General features: G+C 54.7%; 1 protein-coding gene across 2 annotated transcripts in view; it reads right to left on the minus strand.

Moving 5' to 3' along the window:
* SDK2 (sidekick cell adhesion molecule 2) overlaps nt 1-17,483 on the minus strand; it is a 313,701-nt gene that overhangs the window by 23,202 nt on the left and 273,016 nt on the right. For both annotated transcript variants that reach the window (XM_005584829.5, XM_005584828.5), the window contains 4 exons: nt 12,408-12,594; nt 9,269-9,406; nt 5,666-5,827; nt 1,827-1,952 (listed from right to left, as the gene is read on the minus strand). In XM_005584829.5, the coding sequence (XP_005584886.3) occupies nt 1,827-1,952; nt 5,666-5,827; nt 9,269-9,406; nt 12,408-12,594 (613 nt within the window). The remainder of the gene's footprint in view (nt 1-1,826; nt 1,953-5,665; nt 5,828-9,268; nt 9,407-12,407; nt 12,595-17,483) is intronic.

Below are 17,483 nucleotides of genomic sequence, written 5' to 3' on the forward strand. Positions count from 1 at the left end.
CTGCCTTCCAGAAGCTGGGATCTCCTGTCTGCTGTTTAACCCCCTTGTTCCACCCCACACAGGGACAAAGGGTGGGGCTGGGGCAACCAGGCCAGGCCAGAAGCTGCTGGAATGTCACGCTGGGGCTCCAGCCACCAGCCCAGGAGTTGGCTGATGTGCAGGACAGGCTCCTGGGGCTGTAAATCCCTCAGCGAACCCCTCCCTGGGTCTGCAGCGCCTGGCAGCTCCTGGCTTGTAGAAAGAGGGTGTATTTAGTTTATCTTGCCTAGCCCGAAGCACAAGCAATTCAGGGGCAAGTGTAGGACAAGGGCTATGCCATCCTGAGGATGAGAAGGGAAGCACAGAAGAAGGAACGGGGGCATTGAGGGGAGAGATGTTCACCCCATAACAGCAGCCTGCTCTCAAACAGCCTTAGGGACAGGCCACCACGCCCCTTGCCCCCTCTCCTCCCTCCTCCCCTTGCCTGGTTACTGATCCTGTCCTCTGCTCTCTGGCCCTGGCCCTGCTCCAAGTCCTGGTTTCTCACAGGGCCCTGGCTTGGTCCTTACTTTTATGCTCAGGGCTTGATTCCACCAGTGTGGACCAAGTCACAGCCCTCAAACTTGGAACACCAGAGTCTCACGCTGGGCCTCCCAGGAAACACTGGAGAATCAACAGGGCCAGAGTCAGGGGCCAACATTCCATAGCCTGGCACCCCAGCTGGCCAACTTGGGTGGAATAAACAGGTGCAGGCCCTGGTTGGGAGAAGCACGTAGTGGTCTCCTGGCCAATTCAGCAGCCGGCACCAGAGGGCCAGGCAGGGACCATCTGGAGTGGGGAGAGAGCCAGCCCTGCGTGCATCCTCTGGTCACGCAGCAGATCTGAGCAGCTAGATGTATTCACTACATGCAACTGCGATTCTTAGCATGTGATTAAGGCAGGAGCGGTGCTAGTGGCTTCCAGGAACTACTGGAATTATTAACTCTTTGCTATTGGGATGATTAGTGCCTAGCTACCTCAAAGTATTAACAATTTGTCACTGGGATGTTTCCATATTCCCCATCAGAAGTATTAGCTACCGAGATGCCTGGTGACGTCCCATTATGATTGTCATTTGCTATTTGGGCTAGAGCAACAAAGCCTTGTTTTCCTTCTCAATTTTAATCACCTAATCGTGGATCCATGGGATACAGAGAACAGGCCTCCTGTTCTTGCTGACTCTGGCACCTCTGATTAACTTGGAAACCTAGCAACGCAGGGAGCTGGCAGTGGCTGCGAGCTCCTGCGAGTAAGCAGAGCCCAGCAAGCGGGTGTCAGGATGGGTGAAACTGGAGCAGTGGAGAGCAGCCCCCTGGAGTGACTTATCTGTCACTCATCTGATGGCTTTGGAAGTTCTTGTGATTCAATTTCAGGCTTGACAGGAGAGGCTGGTACGATTACAGCAGCCACCGAGACAGCCATGATGGCAGAGACAGGGCTTTGAGAGGCAGCTGGGGTCTTCTTAGTTAGGGGGCACCCATCAGTGGGGTCGTGTGGAGGATTCGGTGTGTGAGCCACGTGTGCCACATGCTCGGGCTTCTGGCTTCCTGAGCAATCCTCAACCCAAGCTGGTCCTCAGCTAGCACTAAGAGCCATTCTCTGGGGGCCTCCTGGGGGTTACTTAGCCAGGAATCCAGCTCTAGGAGCACCCCACCTGGTTTCCCACTCCTCAACAGGGCCAGGTGACTTCACCTGTAGCACAGGCGCCTTCTCAGGCGGACGACAGACGCACGTGCCCCAGGTGGAGGGACCCGGGAAGGAGGGAGACAGTGAGCCATGGGGTCTCAGCCCAGCAGGGCGGGGCGCACCTGAAGGCCTGGCCTCGATGACGTAGCGGGTGATGGGCCCTTTGCCTGGGTCTCCGCTGGACCAGTGGATGGCGATGGCGGAGCTGTACCGCACGATGATGGGCACGCCAGGCGGTCCTGGGGCACCTGCAGACAGCACACAGAGGCAAGGGATGTATAGAACCCAGAACAGCCACCCAGCCCATCACCCTGGGCTCGAGGAGGAGCGCTGGGTGACAAAACCAACCCTGGACAGAGAGCCGCCAGGAAGCCCTGCAAATGTCGAGGCCTGAGAGTGCCTCTCAGGCTGGGCCTGCCAGGATGGACTGTTGTCCCCTCTAGGCCACCTCTTTGCTCCACACTCCAAACCCCAGGGCAGAAAACAAATGGAATGGTCCAGAAAGGTCCCCAGAGTACAGTCAGGAGACCTGGGTTCCAGCCCAGAACGTGTTAGATGGGTGATTTTGATCAATTCACATAGCCTTCTAGTACCTCAGTTTCCACCCCTGTAAGGGCCTTTTGGAAGGTAAGGCTTGAAGGCTGTGTCCTGGATCAGGGGCAGGAAGCAGGGGGGCGGAATAGAGGTGGGTGCGATGATGGCAGAGTGGGCCCATGAGAGGAGGGGGCTGGTCAGAATGGGGCTGAAGAGTCCACAATTTCTCCCTCCTAGTAAGTGATATGATGTCCGCCCTCCCTCCTGAAATCCCCCAACCTCAACTGCATTTGCTATCAGGTTAGACAAAGGGAGAGGGGGTTCATGCCCCAGGAGGCCTTGCAGCCTCTGCTGCTAGGAGGAGGGAGGAAGGACCGGGCCCCTTGCAACTCTCCTGGCATGAAGGTACGTCAGGAGCAGGCTGGGATGTGGGCCAGTCAGGGAGCCGGCCCTAGGAGCCGGAGCAGATGAGAGGAAGTGACTTCTGCAGTGAGAGGAGCCAGGTGTCTGTCTACAAGGGGCGCTGAGCCCCTTCTCTTGGGGGTGCCCATCCAGAATCCTGATCCCACATACTGTCACCTCCAATCCTGTTCCCCATCAAAGGTGGGGCTCTGTACCCCCAGAGCTGGGCACACAGTAGGTGCTTCCTCTGTGCTTAGGGGATGAGGGAGGGAACCAGTGCATGAGTGGGTGGCCACCTGGTTTGTTGGTGAGGGGGGTCTCTGTGGATGCCTACCAGGAAGAGAGCAGAGTCTAGCCTCACACTGATGCTCCCCCAGGGCCCTGGAGAGCCAGCAAGCCAGACAGGAGGCCAGGGACCCGCTCACACAGCCTGGCAGCCCCGCCCAGCCCCTATGCCCACTCCATTGCTCACACAGCCTGGCAGCCCCGCCCAACCCCTATGCCCACTCCATCGCTCACATAGCCTGGCAGCCCCACCCGGCCCCTATGCCCACTCCATCGCTCACATAGCCTGGCAGCCCTGCCCGGCCCCTATGCCCACCCCACGGTCTTAGAGGGCACCATTTCCTTCCTTCCCTAAGGAGCAGGCTGTCCGCAGCCGAAGGGCAGAGTCAGGTGGGATGGACACGCCTGAGAGAGTGTGGTAGGGCAGGCAGCCCCTAGGACCCTGTACTCTTATCCCGCACAGGACAGTGCTCAGGCCTGAGGATGGAGCCCGTACGTTCTCTGGGGCCAGGAGCTTCCAGCGAGTCCAACCACTGCCTGGCTGCATGTTCCCCCACTGCAGACCCCGCCTTGCACCCACACCATGTGGGGAGGATGGCTTCTTTATTTCTTTTTTTGAGACATGTTCTCACTCTGTTGCCCAGGCTGGAGTGCAGTGGCACGATCACAGCTCACTGCAGCCTCCACCTCCTGGGCTCAAACAATCCTCCCACCACAGCCTCCTGAGTAGCTGGGACTTCACGTATTCACCGGCACGCCTGGATAATTTTGTTTTTGTAGAGAGGGGGTTTGCTGTGCTGCCCAGGCTGGTCTTGAACTCCTGGGCTCAGGCAATCCACCTGCCTTGACCCCCCAAAATGCTGGGATTACAGGCGTGAAGCACTGTGCCCTGCTGGTTCTGTCTTTCTCAGAGTGCCCTCCACTACCTTCTCTGTACCCTCTGCCCTTTCTCTCCTTCCACCTCCCCACCTCCCACCTGGGACACTTCAAGCCTCAGGATAGAATAACCTGTCCTTCGCACAGGCCTCTCCTGTCCCCAGGCCACTGCCAACGCTTGGTCCTCAGTTGCCTGCCAGCTCTCTCTCCTACTTGTTTCCCAGGAAGCTGGCTCCGGTGAGAGGCAGTGTGGGGCGGAGCTGGGGGTAGATGAAGGACAGTGGCTGGGTGGCTCCTGGGCCCTCCTGCAGGCTTTGTCCTGAGTTTGCCCTAGAGCCCAGGGCTTCTTTGCAGAACCAGACTGTGGGGAATAGAAAGTGACTGGCCAGAAAGAAAAAGTGAAGCGTAGCCAGCCTGAGCCATTAGGGTAAGACGGCCTGTAGGGCAGGTGACAGACCAGAACGGGCTGGCCTCCCAGGCCTGGCTCCCCTCCTCAGTCAGGCTAATCAGGCCCCTGGGGAGGGGACGCCTTCGCCACTCCTGGCTGAAAGGGCGGGCAGAGGAGGAGATGGGATTTTAGGGGAAGTCCGGGATGGGCTGTACCCCTTCTTAGGGAGGGAGGCAGCAGAGTGGCCTGGGAGGTGGCTTTTGTGTTCAGGACAGGACAGTCCACACTGACTGGTAACAGGGACTTTGGAGGGCTAAACCTTGACCATGGCAAATGCCTTGGGGGAGGAGGGGTGGGAGGGAAAGGGAGGTGAAGAGGACATTTAAAGGAGACGATTGGGTGCGGTGGCTCATGCCTGTAATCCCAGCACTTTAGGAGACTGAGGCAGGTGGATCACTTGAGGTCAGGAGTTGGAGACCAGCCTGGCCAAACCCGGTCTCTACTGAAAATACAAAAATTAGCTGGTCGTGGTGGAAATCACCTGTAATCCCAGCTACTTGGGAGGCTGAAGATTGAGAATTGCTTGAACCTGGGAGGTGGAGGTTGCAGTGAGCCAAGATTGCACCACTACACTCCAGCCTGGATGACAGAGTGAGACTCTGTCTCAAAACAAACAAACAAAAACACCAAAACAACAACAACAGAACAATACAGAAGATGAAGGAAGACTTCCTGGGGTGGGAGGGGGTGGTGCGGTAGGGGGACAGTTACACACAAAAGGGCATTCTGCGGAGGGGTTGGGTGGTGAGGTGGGGGAGGCAGGGCCCTGGCTGTGAATAGGTGACCTGCTCCATCTGGTGTTTCTCAAGGTGCCACTTTGTCACAGCCTCCAGAGGCTTTTGTGTAAGTGCAGATTGCCAGGTCCCATCTCAGCCCCAGGAAATCAACCCCTCCAAGCATCCACCCTGGGAATGTGCGTTTTAGTGTGCCCTGCTCTGAGAACCGCTGCCTGGAGGGTAGGGGTGGTTCAGGGGCGTGGGAAGATGGCTCTGGCTGGGTGAAAGGCAGGGGCACCTGCCAGGCTGCATCCTTCCAGGACGGAAGTGAAGGAGGCCGCGCAATTAGCGGGGAGAGAAAAAACGGAGCAGGCGCAGTGGCCAGGCCAGGCCTGTGGGCTGGGCCTAAGTGGGAGGGGAGGGGGGCCAGGCCTGTGCACTGGGCCTAAGTGGGAGAGGAGGGGGAGCTGCTTCAGGGTTTGTGGCTTGAGGAACCCAAGGACACTGATGCCATTAATCAAAGTACGGAATCCAGGAGGAGGGAGCGGAGGGAGTGGTCACTGGGCACCAGGGGAAAGCGTGAGCTCTGTCCTCCGCTCTGTTTCCAGGGTCCAGCACAGCTCTTAACACCGGGGGCCCCTTCCGACTGAGGGGGCTGAACCGCTGTGTGGAGGACACGCCTGGCCAATTGCTCTCCTACCTTCTCCAGGGCCTGTGGTGACGTTAGCTTCGATCTCCGGCCCGTAGGTGAAGGTCTTGGCTCTGATGCGGAACCTGTAGGTCACCCCCTCCGCCAGGTCCTTCACCTTCAGCCACAGGGGGCTGTTCCCCTTCACGTCCACTGTCACGATCTTGCTGACGCCTGTGGGAGGCACAAGTGGGGACTGCAGGGGCCACCAGGCGTAGGGCCCACTGAGGGCACTGGAGGACATGGGGAAGAAGCAGAGGCCGTGGCCTGGGCCCCGGGACCCTGGGAAGGGGCCTCACTCCTTGAGGTTAGGCTGAAACACTCCCCCAGCCCATACAGCCACATTGCCCATGCTGTGTTTCTCAGAGCACGGTCCTGCCTGCTGTTCTCAGGGAGAAGGGCTCCGTGGCTCAGTAAGTTCGAGAAAAGCCACTACTGTCTGTGTCTACTGAGTAGCCACAGGGTCCATCAGCATCTAAAGAAAAGAGACCGCTCGCCATCCTGTTTAATGTAATCTCTGCAGCCCAAATACGTTCCATCTCCATTTTTATTCCCTTATGCAGCATCCCATGGGACTAGAATCATATATTTGTTCAGGAAGTGTTTCCATAAAAATACCAAAAGCCCAGAGTTGGGGGGACACACTTTTGACCAGGTCCTCCACCTGAGCCCCGCTCCAGCTCCACCTCTGGGGTTCAGCCAGGAGCTCATATGGCCCTCCATCACCTATATCTGCCACGATTTTTTTTTTTTTTTTTTTTTTAAAGACAAGGTCTTGCTCTGTTGCTCAGGCACAATCATGATTCACTATAGCCTTGACCTCCTGGGTTCAAGCCATTCTGCCACTTTCAGCCTTCCAAGTAGCTGAGACTATAGGTGTGTACCATCATGCCCGGCTAATTTTTAAAGTTTTGTAGAGACAGGGTCTCATTATGTTGCCCAGGCTGGTCCCGAACTCTTGGCCTCAAGTGATCCTCCCATCTTGGCCTCTCAAAGTGCTGGGATTATAGGCGTGAACCACTGTGCCCAGTCCACCAAGCTTTTCAGGGCAAAAGTGAGGATGCCTCAGCACCCCAAATCACAGCAACTAGAGGGGAGGCTTGGGCCAGCTTTCAGGAGGTGGGGGTCTGCTCTGTGCTTCACGAATCCAAACACTCCTGACTGCCGGCCTCCCTGGGAGCCGGGACTCGCGTCATTTCCCATGTCCCTCAGGCACACCAGTCATCAGTGAGACAGGCCTTGCAACCAGGAGGCTGGGCTCAGACCCAGTGATGGCGCTGGCCCTGGCATGTCCTTTAACCTGGCTTCAGTTTGTTCTGCCGAGTGAGGGTGTCCACAGCATCTTAGCAGGGATGTTATGAGCTTTAAGTAAAATAACAGAGCATGTAGGTGCCTGACCTATTTATTGACTAAGTGGATTATTAATATTATTATTTTGAGGTGGATTTTCACTCTTGTTGTCCAGGCTGGAGTGCAATGGTGTGATCTCAGCTCACTGCAACCTCCGCCTCCTGGGTTCAAGCGATTCTCCTGCCTCAGCCTCCTGAGTAGGCATCCACCACCATGCCCAGCTAATTTTGTACTTTTAATAGAGACAGGATTTTGCCATATTGGTCAGGTTGGTCTCGAACTCCTGACCTCAGATGATCCACCCCCTTTGGCCTCCCGAAGTGCTGGGATTACAGGTATGAGCCACCGCGCCTGGCCACTAAGTGGATTATTGAATGATGGAACAAAGTAGGCTCAGAGGGGCTTCCTGAAAGAATGAAATGACCCCGGGACCAGGAACAGGGACTCTGGCTACTTGTTCCTTGACAATTCTGCACAAAGCCCTCATCTGCCTGGGCCTTGGTTTTCCCTACAGGACAGTGGGGGCTGCTGGGCTCTTGTGAGGCTGGTTTGCTGCTGACCTGAACCCAGGATGAACTGGGGTGTGGACACTGGGCTGGCCAGGTGGGGCCTCGTCTTGCTATACTTATTAACTGGGCTATTCTGGGAAGATGGGAATGTGTAGGGCCGTGGAGTTGAGCCACACTGTCCAGATCCCACCAGACTGTGGACCTGGAAGGCAAAGAGCTCACATTGGTCAAGTCGAGAGGGTCCTGGACAGGCCAGGTTGAGGCCCCTGTGAAGAGGGCTTGTGCTGGCCCCCTGTACCTTGTCTCGGGGACTGCTGTCCTCTGCCCCACTCTGGCACCCGACTGGATCTCCTGCCGGGCCCGGCTGCCCCCTGGTGTTCTAACACACAGCTCCCCTTTGCAGAATGAGCTGCTGGCACCCAGGTGGGGCAGGGAAGACTGAGGGCCATTGTTCCCTTGGCTGACCCAGAACTGCTGGTCCCAGGGCTCCGCCCCTTGTTCTTGCCAGGCTCAGTGATTGGAGGGGGTGAGAGTGAGAGGTGTGGCTCCAGGGGTCAGCCACACCCCCAGCACCTGGCTGGGACTAGTCCCAGGCAGTGAGGAGTGCAGTTTCCTTCCTACCTAAATCCCGTCCTCATAGGCTGTTCGTTGGTAACAAAATAGCAGGGATTTCTAGGCATGTTACCAGGGATAGAAAGCTGGCAGGTGCCAGATGCCCACTGTCAGGGGCTGCGCAGACCAGCCTAGGAGCCCAGAAATGGGGCACGGTCCCAGCTGGGGCCCGGAGGAAGGGGTTGGAAGACCATTCAGAGGAACAGGGTTAAGGACAAGAGCAAGGTCATTTGCAGAGCAGGGCTCTTGATCTGGGGTCCACAGATGGCAGTGGGGGGTACAGGGACCTCCCTGGTCTTGTGCATCTTCCTGGGGAGAGGCTCTGAAGCTTTGGTCAGATTCTCATTAGATTCTCAAAGGGGTTCCTGACTCCCACAAAAGCTAAAGAAGGACTAACACACAGTAAAGCTGGGAACCCTAAGGTTTGGGAAAGGGCAAAGTAGGACCCTCAGGGGCTCCCCTCTTCTCTTCTTTTTCTTTTCTTTTCTTTTCTTTTTTCTTTCTCTCTCTTTTTTTTTTGAGATGGAATCTAGCTCTGTCGCCCAGGCTGGAGTGCAGTGGCGTGATCTCGGCTCACTGCAACCTCTGCCTCCCGAGTTCAAGCGATTCTCCTGCCTCAGCCTCCTAAGTAACTGAGACTACAGGCGCCCGCCACCACCAAAATTAGCCCAGCTAAGTTTGTGGTTTCAGTAAAGACAGGGTTTCACCATGTTGGCTAGGTTGGTCTTGGAACTCCTGACCTCAGGTGATCCACCTGCCTCTGCCTCCCAAAGTGCTGGCATTACAGGCGTGAGCCACTGTCCCTGGCTGCCCCCTTTCTTTATGGTCTCAACAGAGCCCTGTCCACTCAGGTTTCCCTTCCTTTCCTCCCTGTTTCCATCGACCAAAGGGGGAAGAATATATTTAACGATTCTCTGCCTGGAAGTTAGGAGACCTGGATCTCTCCTCCAACTCTGCCCTCAACTTGCTGTTGTTTTACCTTGGAAATACCCTTTCCCTTGTCTGGGACTCAGTTTCTGTGTTTATAAGATGGGGAGATGCTCACTGAACCTCACTCATGTGTAGTGGCTGCGATGGGTGCTGATACGAGAGCGAGCTTTAGCAAAGTGAGGGGCTGGGGAGCCATGCTGGGGTATCCACTTACCATCCACGGGGCTGCAGGGCTCGTACACCAGCCGATAGCCCTCCAGGATGCCGTTGGGGAACTGCGGGGCTTCCCAGGACACATTCACCGAGGTTGTGGTCAGCTCACTGAACTTGACGGAGCTGGGAGCACTGGGGGCTGCGGGAGACAGCAAAGCATTTTTGTTTCCTTCTTCTGTGGAAGTTCAAAGCCCTGGGTGCAGCTCCAAGGAGCTAGCGGGAGTGTTGGGTCTGAGCCCGGGAGGAACAAGAGTGTGGGGCTCATCAGAAAGGGCGGGCAGGAGGGGTCACTGGAGGTCACCAGGCCCCCTTCTTCTCCTCTCTCAACTGTCCAGTATCGGAGTCCTAAGAACTGGGAAGAAAGAGAACTCGATTTTCCCCTCAAGTTGCAGAATTCAGGCTTCTCCCTGCTAAGTCTCTGAGCCTGGGCTATGAGTGTGGGACAAGCTGTCACACCCCCAGGGTCATCATGGGACAAGGCCATTTCCTGACTTTGTGGGGTTCATCTTTTGGCTTCCATGGAGGAGAAGGTAGGGGGTGTCTGGGCCTCAGAACATTCGGTGGGTGCTAAACAAAGAAGATGCCAGAACCACAGCAGACGGAGATGGCTTTCCTCTCCTCCTGGGGCTCCAGGGCTTGTCACCGAGGCCCCACACAGTCAGGGGGAGCCACGCCAAGGACAGTCAGACCCTCTGGGAAAAATGTTTTCTTGGACTGAGAACCCTGTGGCAACCCCGAAAACATGGGGCGGGGGCTTCCCTGAAGGGGAGGACAGAGGAAGGGCAGGAAGCGTCCCAATCTGCGGCATCCCCAGCTGGCCTGGGGAGGATGACCAGGCTATTATTGTCCAGTGCTGCCTCCCCACCAAGCCGGAGCTAATCCAGACCCGCTTCCGGCTCCAGCCCCGGGAGGCAGAGTCAGCGAGTGTCTTTGAAGGAGGGAGGTGAGCTCAGGGGGCCCTTCCTGCCTGCTCTGTGCTACAGGGACGTGGGACAGAACATGTTGTCCTGCTGCCACAGTGACGGAAGCCTCGGGTTCCCTGGGGTTCGCATCCGGCAGACGACACTGACAAGAGAGTGGCTGGGACAGGAGGCGGACGGACAGACTCGTACATTCAGTGGCTCATGCTCATCCTGGCCACCGTCAGACCCTGGGGGAGGTGGAGGGAAAGGGTTCCCTGGAGCCAGGGCTTGTCCCCAAAGAGGGTCATAATGAAGAACTGATGCCACAGGTGTGCTCTCTGTAGCTCTTTAAAAGCCACATGTCACTGACAGCATAGGAAGCAGCAGGGTGAACAAGATACTCAAGGGAGGCCGGGGCAAAAGGCCAGTATTCCAGACCACCAGGACAGAACGCTTGGTCCTCTCAGAAATCCTCGGTTCCAGCCTTTGCTCCCCCAGTGACCAGCTGGGCAACCCTGGACAAATAGCATAACTTCCCGGGCGACCCTGGCTCATCGTGAAATGAGGGTGCCACCTGCCCTGCCTGTCCACGGGGCTTCTGGGAGGGTTAAGTGTGACAGTGCCTGACTACCAGGCTTGCTCTGCACACAGGCAGCAGGATTCTCATCAGCGCCCTCTCCTCTGCACCTGCCACCCTTCAGCCTCCTGATCTCCCCTCCCTGCCTCAACTCTCTCCCCTCTGCCAGGCCATCTTCTGCACAGCAGTCGGGGCACTTTTCTCTAAATGTAAACCAGACCCTGTTGCTCAACTATTCGAGCCTTCCCATGGCTTCCCAGTGTACTTTTAAATTTTTTTATTTTTTTAGACAGATTCTTGCGCTGTCACCCAGGCTGGAGTGCAGTGGTGCAATCTCAGCTCACTGCAACCTCCACCTTCCAGGTTCAAACGATCCTCCTGTCTCAGCCTCCTGAGTAGCTGGGATTGGAGAGAGGTGCACCACCACACCCAGCTCATTTTTGTATTTTTTTAGTACAGATAGAGTTTCGTCATGTTGGCCAGGCTGGTCTCGAACTCCTGACCTCAAATGATCCACCCAGCTTGGCCTCCCAAAGTGCTGGGATTACAGGTGTGAGACACCACGTGTGGTCCATTGTACTTATAATTAATCCCAATCCCAATTCCCCACCCCGAGTTCTCACCCCATTTTCCTGCAAGCCACCTGGCTTTCTCTATGTTCCCTGGTTGTTCTCCAGCCTCCAGTCCTTAGCACCTGCTGTTCCCTCTGCCTGGAACCCCCAACACCCTCTGCCACCTCCTGAGCATCCCATGGCAGGCCTCTTGTCTTTTTTTTTTTTTCTTCTTTTTTTGCTCTGTCACCCAGGCTAGAGGGCAGCAGTGGCACAATCTCAGCTCACTGCAACCTCCACCTCTCAGGTTCAAGCGATTCTCTTGCCTCAGCCTCTTGAGTAGATGGGATTACAGGCACGTGCCACCACGCCTAGATAATTTTTTGTATTTTTAGTAGAGATGGGGTTTCACCATGTTGGCCAGGCTGGTCTCAAATTCCCGTCCTCAGGTGATACACCCGCCTTGGCCTCCCAAAGTGCTGGGATTACAGGCGTGAGCCACCATGCCCGGCCCCTGCTGGCCTCTGCTCATTCAAGTCTCACCTTCTCAGGGAGGCCTTTGTGGGTGAACCTATCCAAAGCCATCCACCCACTCCTGCCCCACTCTTAGGTCACCTGTGCTGACCCCCGTCTGCATTTACGTCATCAACTTGCTTATAATCTGTGCCCCGCACTAGGGCAGGGACCTTGTTGGTCTCACCATTGTGTCCCTAGCATCTAGCATGGCACAGGCTCATAAGACACTCAGTATTTGTGGAACGAACAAAGCCAGAGAGACAGAGGGAAGGCAGGTGGGAAGAAGGCAGGGAGCAGAAGTAAGCTGGCTGGGAGGGGCTGGGGTGCTGACTGTCCCTCTGCAAGGTGGGGCAAAGGATGGGGAGGACAGGGATGAGATGTGGGGGTTTCTCAAGGCTTTATGGGGACAGCCTCTCTTTCCTGAGCTTGGGCTCTCCCACTCGGGAGGGCGTCTCCAGGGACCTGGGTACCATGCCCAGATCCTCGGGGGGATAAGGCAGCTGCCTCCACGCCTGCCAAGAGCCCAGATGCCGGGTGGGTCCTCTTGCAACCCCCTGTGGTCGACCTACCCCCCGTCAAGGCCCCCTCTCCCACCTGCTTGCTGGGTCTGGCCTTGGGTGGGGGTGCTCCGAGGCCCATCCCCAGCGGCGTTGAAGGCGGCCACGCTGACCATGTAGGCCGTGTAACCCGTCAAGTTCTTGAGCTTCACACTGTTCTCAGCCAGGAAAAGCGTCTTCACTCGCTCCGTGAGGTTCCCCCGCTGGGCTTCCCAGAAATAAATCTGTGGAAACAGAAGGAAGTGGGAGTGAGGGGGACAGGGGCGACGAGCGTCCCTCCTGTCCCTGCTGACCTGTAGTCTACGAGACACCTTTATTGCTGTGAGTCACCTAGGAAACAGCAGAGAAGTCTTTCAGAGGCCGGGCGCGGTGGCTCATGCCTGTAATCCCAGCACTTTAGGAGGCCGAGGTAGGTGGATCACTTGAGGTCAGCAGTTCAAGACCAGCCTGGCCAACATGGTGAATCCCCATTTTTACTAAAAATACAAAAAAATTTGCCAGGCATGGTGGCAGGTGCCTGTAGTCCTGGCTACTCTGGAGGCTGAGGCAGGAGAATCGCCTGAACCTGGGAGGTGGAGGTTGCAGTGAGCCAAGATCATGCCATTGCACTTCAGCCTGGGTGACAGAGCAAGACTCCATCTCAAAAAAAAAAAAAAAAAAAAAGTCTTTAAGAACAGTTTTAGAAACCTTTCCAGAACCTTCCTTTCCACAGCCAAGACCCTGGTCTCTGCCAGACAGTAAACTCCAGGGCATGGTCCCCAGGTGTCTGTGGTTTCCCGCCATGCCTGGAGGATTTCGCGTAGCACTGGCACGTCAGCACTCAGTACAGTTCCTGGAGGAATAAAGCAAATCCGTCCTACGGGAGGCTGAGCTGGGGGGATAAGGCAGTGTGGAGTCTATCCGGACAGAGCGTGGTGCAAGTGCTGGTGGCCTCATGTCACCTGGGAGCTGGTGAGGGATGCAGAGTCTCAGGGCCACCCTGGGCCCACTGCATCAGCAGCTGCTGGTTAACAGGAACGAGGCCCGCTGCAGAGGAAGCCTCAGCCAAGACGGCGGGCAGCGGGAGGCTGAATCCCAGCTGCACCGTTGACAGCAGCGGGACCTGCCCAGGTGACTTTCCGGAGCTGCAGTTTTGTCGTACGTTCAGTGAGGTTAAGGACACGTACTTCCTGGGGTCCACGTGAGGGGTGCAGGTTCTAAGGGTTTCACCCAGGTACTTGGCCAGTTTCCTAAGGCACCCCATGGCTGTAGAAGGTTTTAGGCCAGGAACACAACAGATGCCCCATGGTGTTTTCTTTTTCCTTCTGTTTTTTGAGACGGTCTCACACTGTCGCCCAGGCTGGAGTGCAGTGGCGCGATTTCAGCCCACTGCAAGCTCCGCCTCCCGGGTTCATGACATACTCCTGCCTCAGCCTCTGCTGGGACCCAGGCGCCCGCCACCATGCCCGGCTAATTTTTTGTATTTTTAGTAGAGATGGGGTTTCCCCACATTAGCCAGGATGGTCTCGATCTCCTGACCTCATGATCCGCCACCTTGGCCTCCCAAAGTGCTGGGATTACAGGTGTGAGCCACCGAGCCTGGCCATTGTTTTCAATCACTTCCTATGTAGCACGGGTTAACACTTCTGCTAGTTCCAGGACAGGCCATCCAGGGAGCGACCAGTCGGGCCCAGCCCACATGCAGCATTGGAGGTCATTTGGCACCCCCTGCTGGCCAATGAGGTTTCTGCATGTCACCAGCTTTTCAATTTCTCGTTTCCGTGGAAGAAGCCCATAAAGTGAGAAAGAGCTAATAATAGTGTCCATACTGGCATCTATGGGTGGCAGTTAGGACATCTTGTTACCATGAAATCCTTGCTTTTCTCCAATACCTCTCCCCCTTTATTATTTATTTGAGGCAGGCCTCACTCTGTTGCCCAGGCTGGAGTGCAGTGGCACGATCACAGCTCACTGCAGCCTTGACCTCCTGGGCTCAAGCCATCCTCCCACCTCAGCCTTCTGAGTAGCTAGGACTACAGGTGAGCACCACCACACCCAGCTAAGTTTTCAATTTTTTGTAGAGACGGGGTCTTGCCTTGTTTCCCAGGCTGGTCTTGAACTCCTGGGCTCAGGCAATCCAACCACCTTGGCTTCCCAAAGTGCTGAGATTACAGGTGTGAGCCACTATGCCCAGCCCTCTCTCCTATATTATTTTATTTTATTTCGAGACAGGGTCTCACTTTGTCACCCAGACTGGGGTGCAGTGGCATGATCTTGGCTCACTGTAACCTTGACCTCCAGGTTCAAGCCATCCTCTCGCCTCAGCCCCCCAGGTAGCTCTGACTACATACAGGTGCTACCACACCCAGCTCTTTCTTTTGCAGAGATGGGGATTTCTTTTGTAGAAATTTCTTTTTTAGAAAGGAGGAGAGGGCAGGTTGCAGTGGCTCACACCTGTAATCCTAATACTTGGGAAGCTGAGGCAGGGGAGTCGCCTGAGCCCATGAGTTCAAGGCCAGGCTGGGCAACATTGCAAGACTCCTGTCTCTACTAAAAATACAAAAATTAGCCAGGAGTATTGGCGTGCACCTGCAGTCCCAGTGACTTGGCAGGCTGAGGCAGGAGGATCGCTTGAACCTGGGAGGTGAAGGTTGCAGTGAGCTGAGATCACACCACTGCACTCCAGCCCAGGCAACAGAGCAAGACTCCATCTCTAAAATAAAATAAAATAAAATAAAATAATAAAAATAAATAAAAAGCAGATTCTTCTCATATGGGTAGATGAATGAAAGCTGAGGCAGTCATTTATGAAATCATTCATTCACTCGTGCATTCATAGTAATGGGGGTACAACGGTTAACAAAGTTCCTGTCGGATTTGGAAAGGTCATGGCTGATGCTAAAAGTCTGCCATTATCAGCACACAGATGATCTGCCGTGAGTGCACACTAGGAGAATAAACGGATTCTCTTAGGTAGAGAAGAGGGTCGTGGCTTGATTCCTGGGGGCCTCCAGCATTTAGAGCATTCAGTGGTTGGTGGGGAGGAACAGCTAGCGAGGGAAGCCGAGGAAAGCAAGTATTTTAAGAGGAAGGAGAGATCCACGTGTCAAACACAACTGCTGAGTCAGGCGGGATAAGCCTGCTATTTGACTTAATATGAGCACCACAGGAATTATGGGCAACTTTGGCAGGAAGAGCTTCGGTGGGGTGGCGGGGACGGGAACCTACTTGGAGCAGGTTCAAGGAAGAATGAAAGCAGAGGAATTGGAGGTAGTGAATACGGAAGATTCTTTTGAGGAATTCTGCTGTAAAGGGGCCAAATAAATGGGTGACAACTGGAAGAAAATGTGAGGTCATGCCAGGCACGGTGGCTCACACCTGTAATCCCAGCACTTTGGAAGGCCGTGGCAGGTGGATCACCTGAGGTCAGGAGTTTGAGACCTGCCTGGCCAACGTGGCGAAACTCCATCTCTACTAAAAATACAAAAATTAGCTGGGCATGGTGGCAGGTGCCGGTAATCCCAGCTACTCAGGAGGCCGAGGCAGAAGAATCGCTTGAACCAGGGAGGTGGAGGCTGCAGTGAGCTGAGATAGTGCCACTGCACTCCAGCCTGGGCAACAGAGTGAGACTCAGTCAAAAAAAAAAAAAAAAAAAAAAAAAAGTGAGGTCAGGAAAAGCCATGAAAAGAGGAAACATATCTCAGAATGCTTTTCTGCCCTGCCCGTGGGAGCTATCCACTGGGGAGGTGGAGGAGAGGAAGGGCCAATGGCTGTGGTCATGCTCTTGGGTGAGGAGTGGGTCAGGGCCTAGAACTCAGGGACAGCTGTCTTCACAAACCAGGCACTCCGGCAGGTGCGTCTTGTTTGTGAGTGCTGCATTCTGCAGAGCTTTGTTAGCTGATGATTCATAGTGAGAGGGACTGACACTTGTGCAAAGGACATAAAGGGACTGAGCCCAGATCCTGGTCCCCACGGGGCACACTGCTGAGCTGCAGTGCACACTGATGAGTCTGCCAGAATGCAGGCTCCAGAGGGCGGGCATCTTGGTCCATGTGGCTCCCTTGGGACCCAAACGCCTAGAATCATGGCTGGCACATCCATGGTGCTCAATCAGTATCTGCCGGAAGAATAAATGCCTTATGTGGACAGGGGCAGGCATGGGAGTGCACCATTATAATCACGAACTTGCCATTTACTGTGCCCAATTCCCTGCCCTTTCTTTACTTTTTTCAGCTTTATTGAGGTATAATTGACAACATCTGTATATAGCCAGGTGTGGTGGTGGGTGCCTGTAATCCCAGCTATTTGGGAGGCTGAGGAAGGAGAATCCCTTCAGCCTAGGAAGTGGAGGTTGCAGTGAGTGGAGATTGCGCCACTGCACTCCAGCCTGGGTGACAGAGTGAGACTGTCTCAAAAACAAACAAACAAAACAAAACAAAACAAAAAACCCTAAAACTTTATGCATTTAAGGTATATACAACATGGTGTTTTGATATACATATGCATTATGAAATGATTACCACAATCAAGCTAATTAACATGTTCATCATCTTCTTGTGGTAAGAACCTTCTGAGCAAATTTCAAGTGTACAATACAGTATCATTAACTATCATCACCATGTTATACATTAGATCTAGATCATATTCATCCTGCCTCACTGAAACGCTGTATCCTGTGACCGTCTCCCTATATCCCTCACTCCCTCAGCCCCTGGTAACCACCGCTCTACTCTGTTTCTATGAGTTTGATTGTTTTAGATTCTGCATATACGCGAGGTCATGCAGTATTTGTCTTTCTGTGCTTGGTTCATTTCATTTGGTGTAATATCCTGCAGGTTCATCCGTGTTGTTGCAAACAGCAGGATTTCCTTCAAGACTGGATGGTATTCCACTGTGTATAAACCACATTTTCTTCATTCATTCACCCATTCACAGACATTTAGGCTATTTCCACATCTTGGCTACTGTGAGTGATGCTGAAATTAACATGGGCCTGCAGATAGCTCTTCAAGAGCCTCATTTCAATTCCTTTGGATAAATACCCAGTAGTGGGATTGCTGGATCATTGGAGTTCTATTTTTAATTTTCTGCAGAACCTCCATACCATTATCCATAATGACTGTACTGATTTACA

Source organism: Macaca fascicularis, chromosome 16 (genome assembly GCF_037993035.2).
Source record: "Macaca fascicularis isolate 582-1 chromosome 16, T2T-MFA8v1.1".
Taxonomy (NCBI): Eukaryota; Metazoa; Chordata; class Mammalia; order Primates; family Cercopithecidae; genus Macaca; species Macaca fascicularis.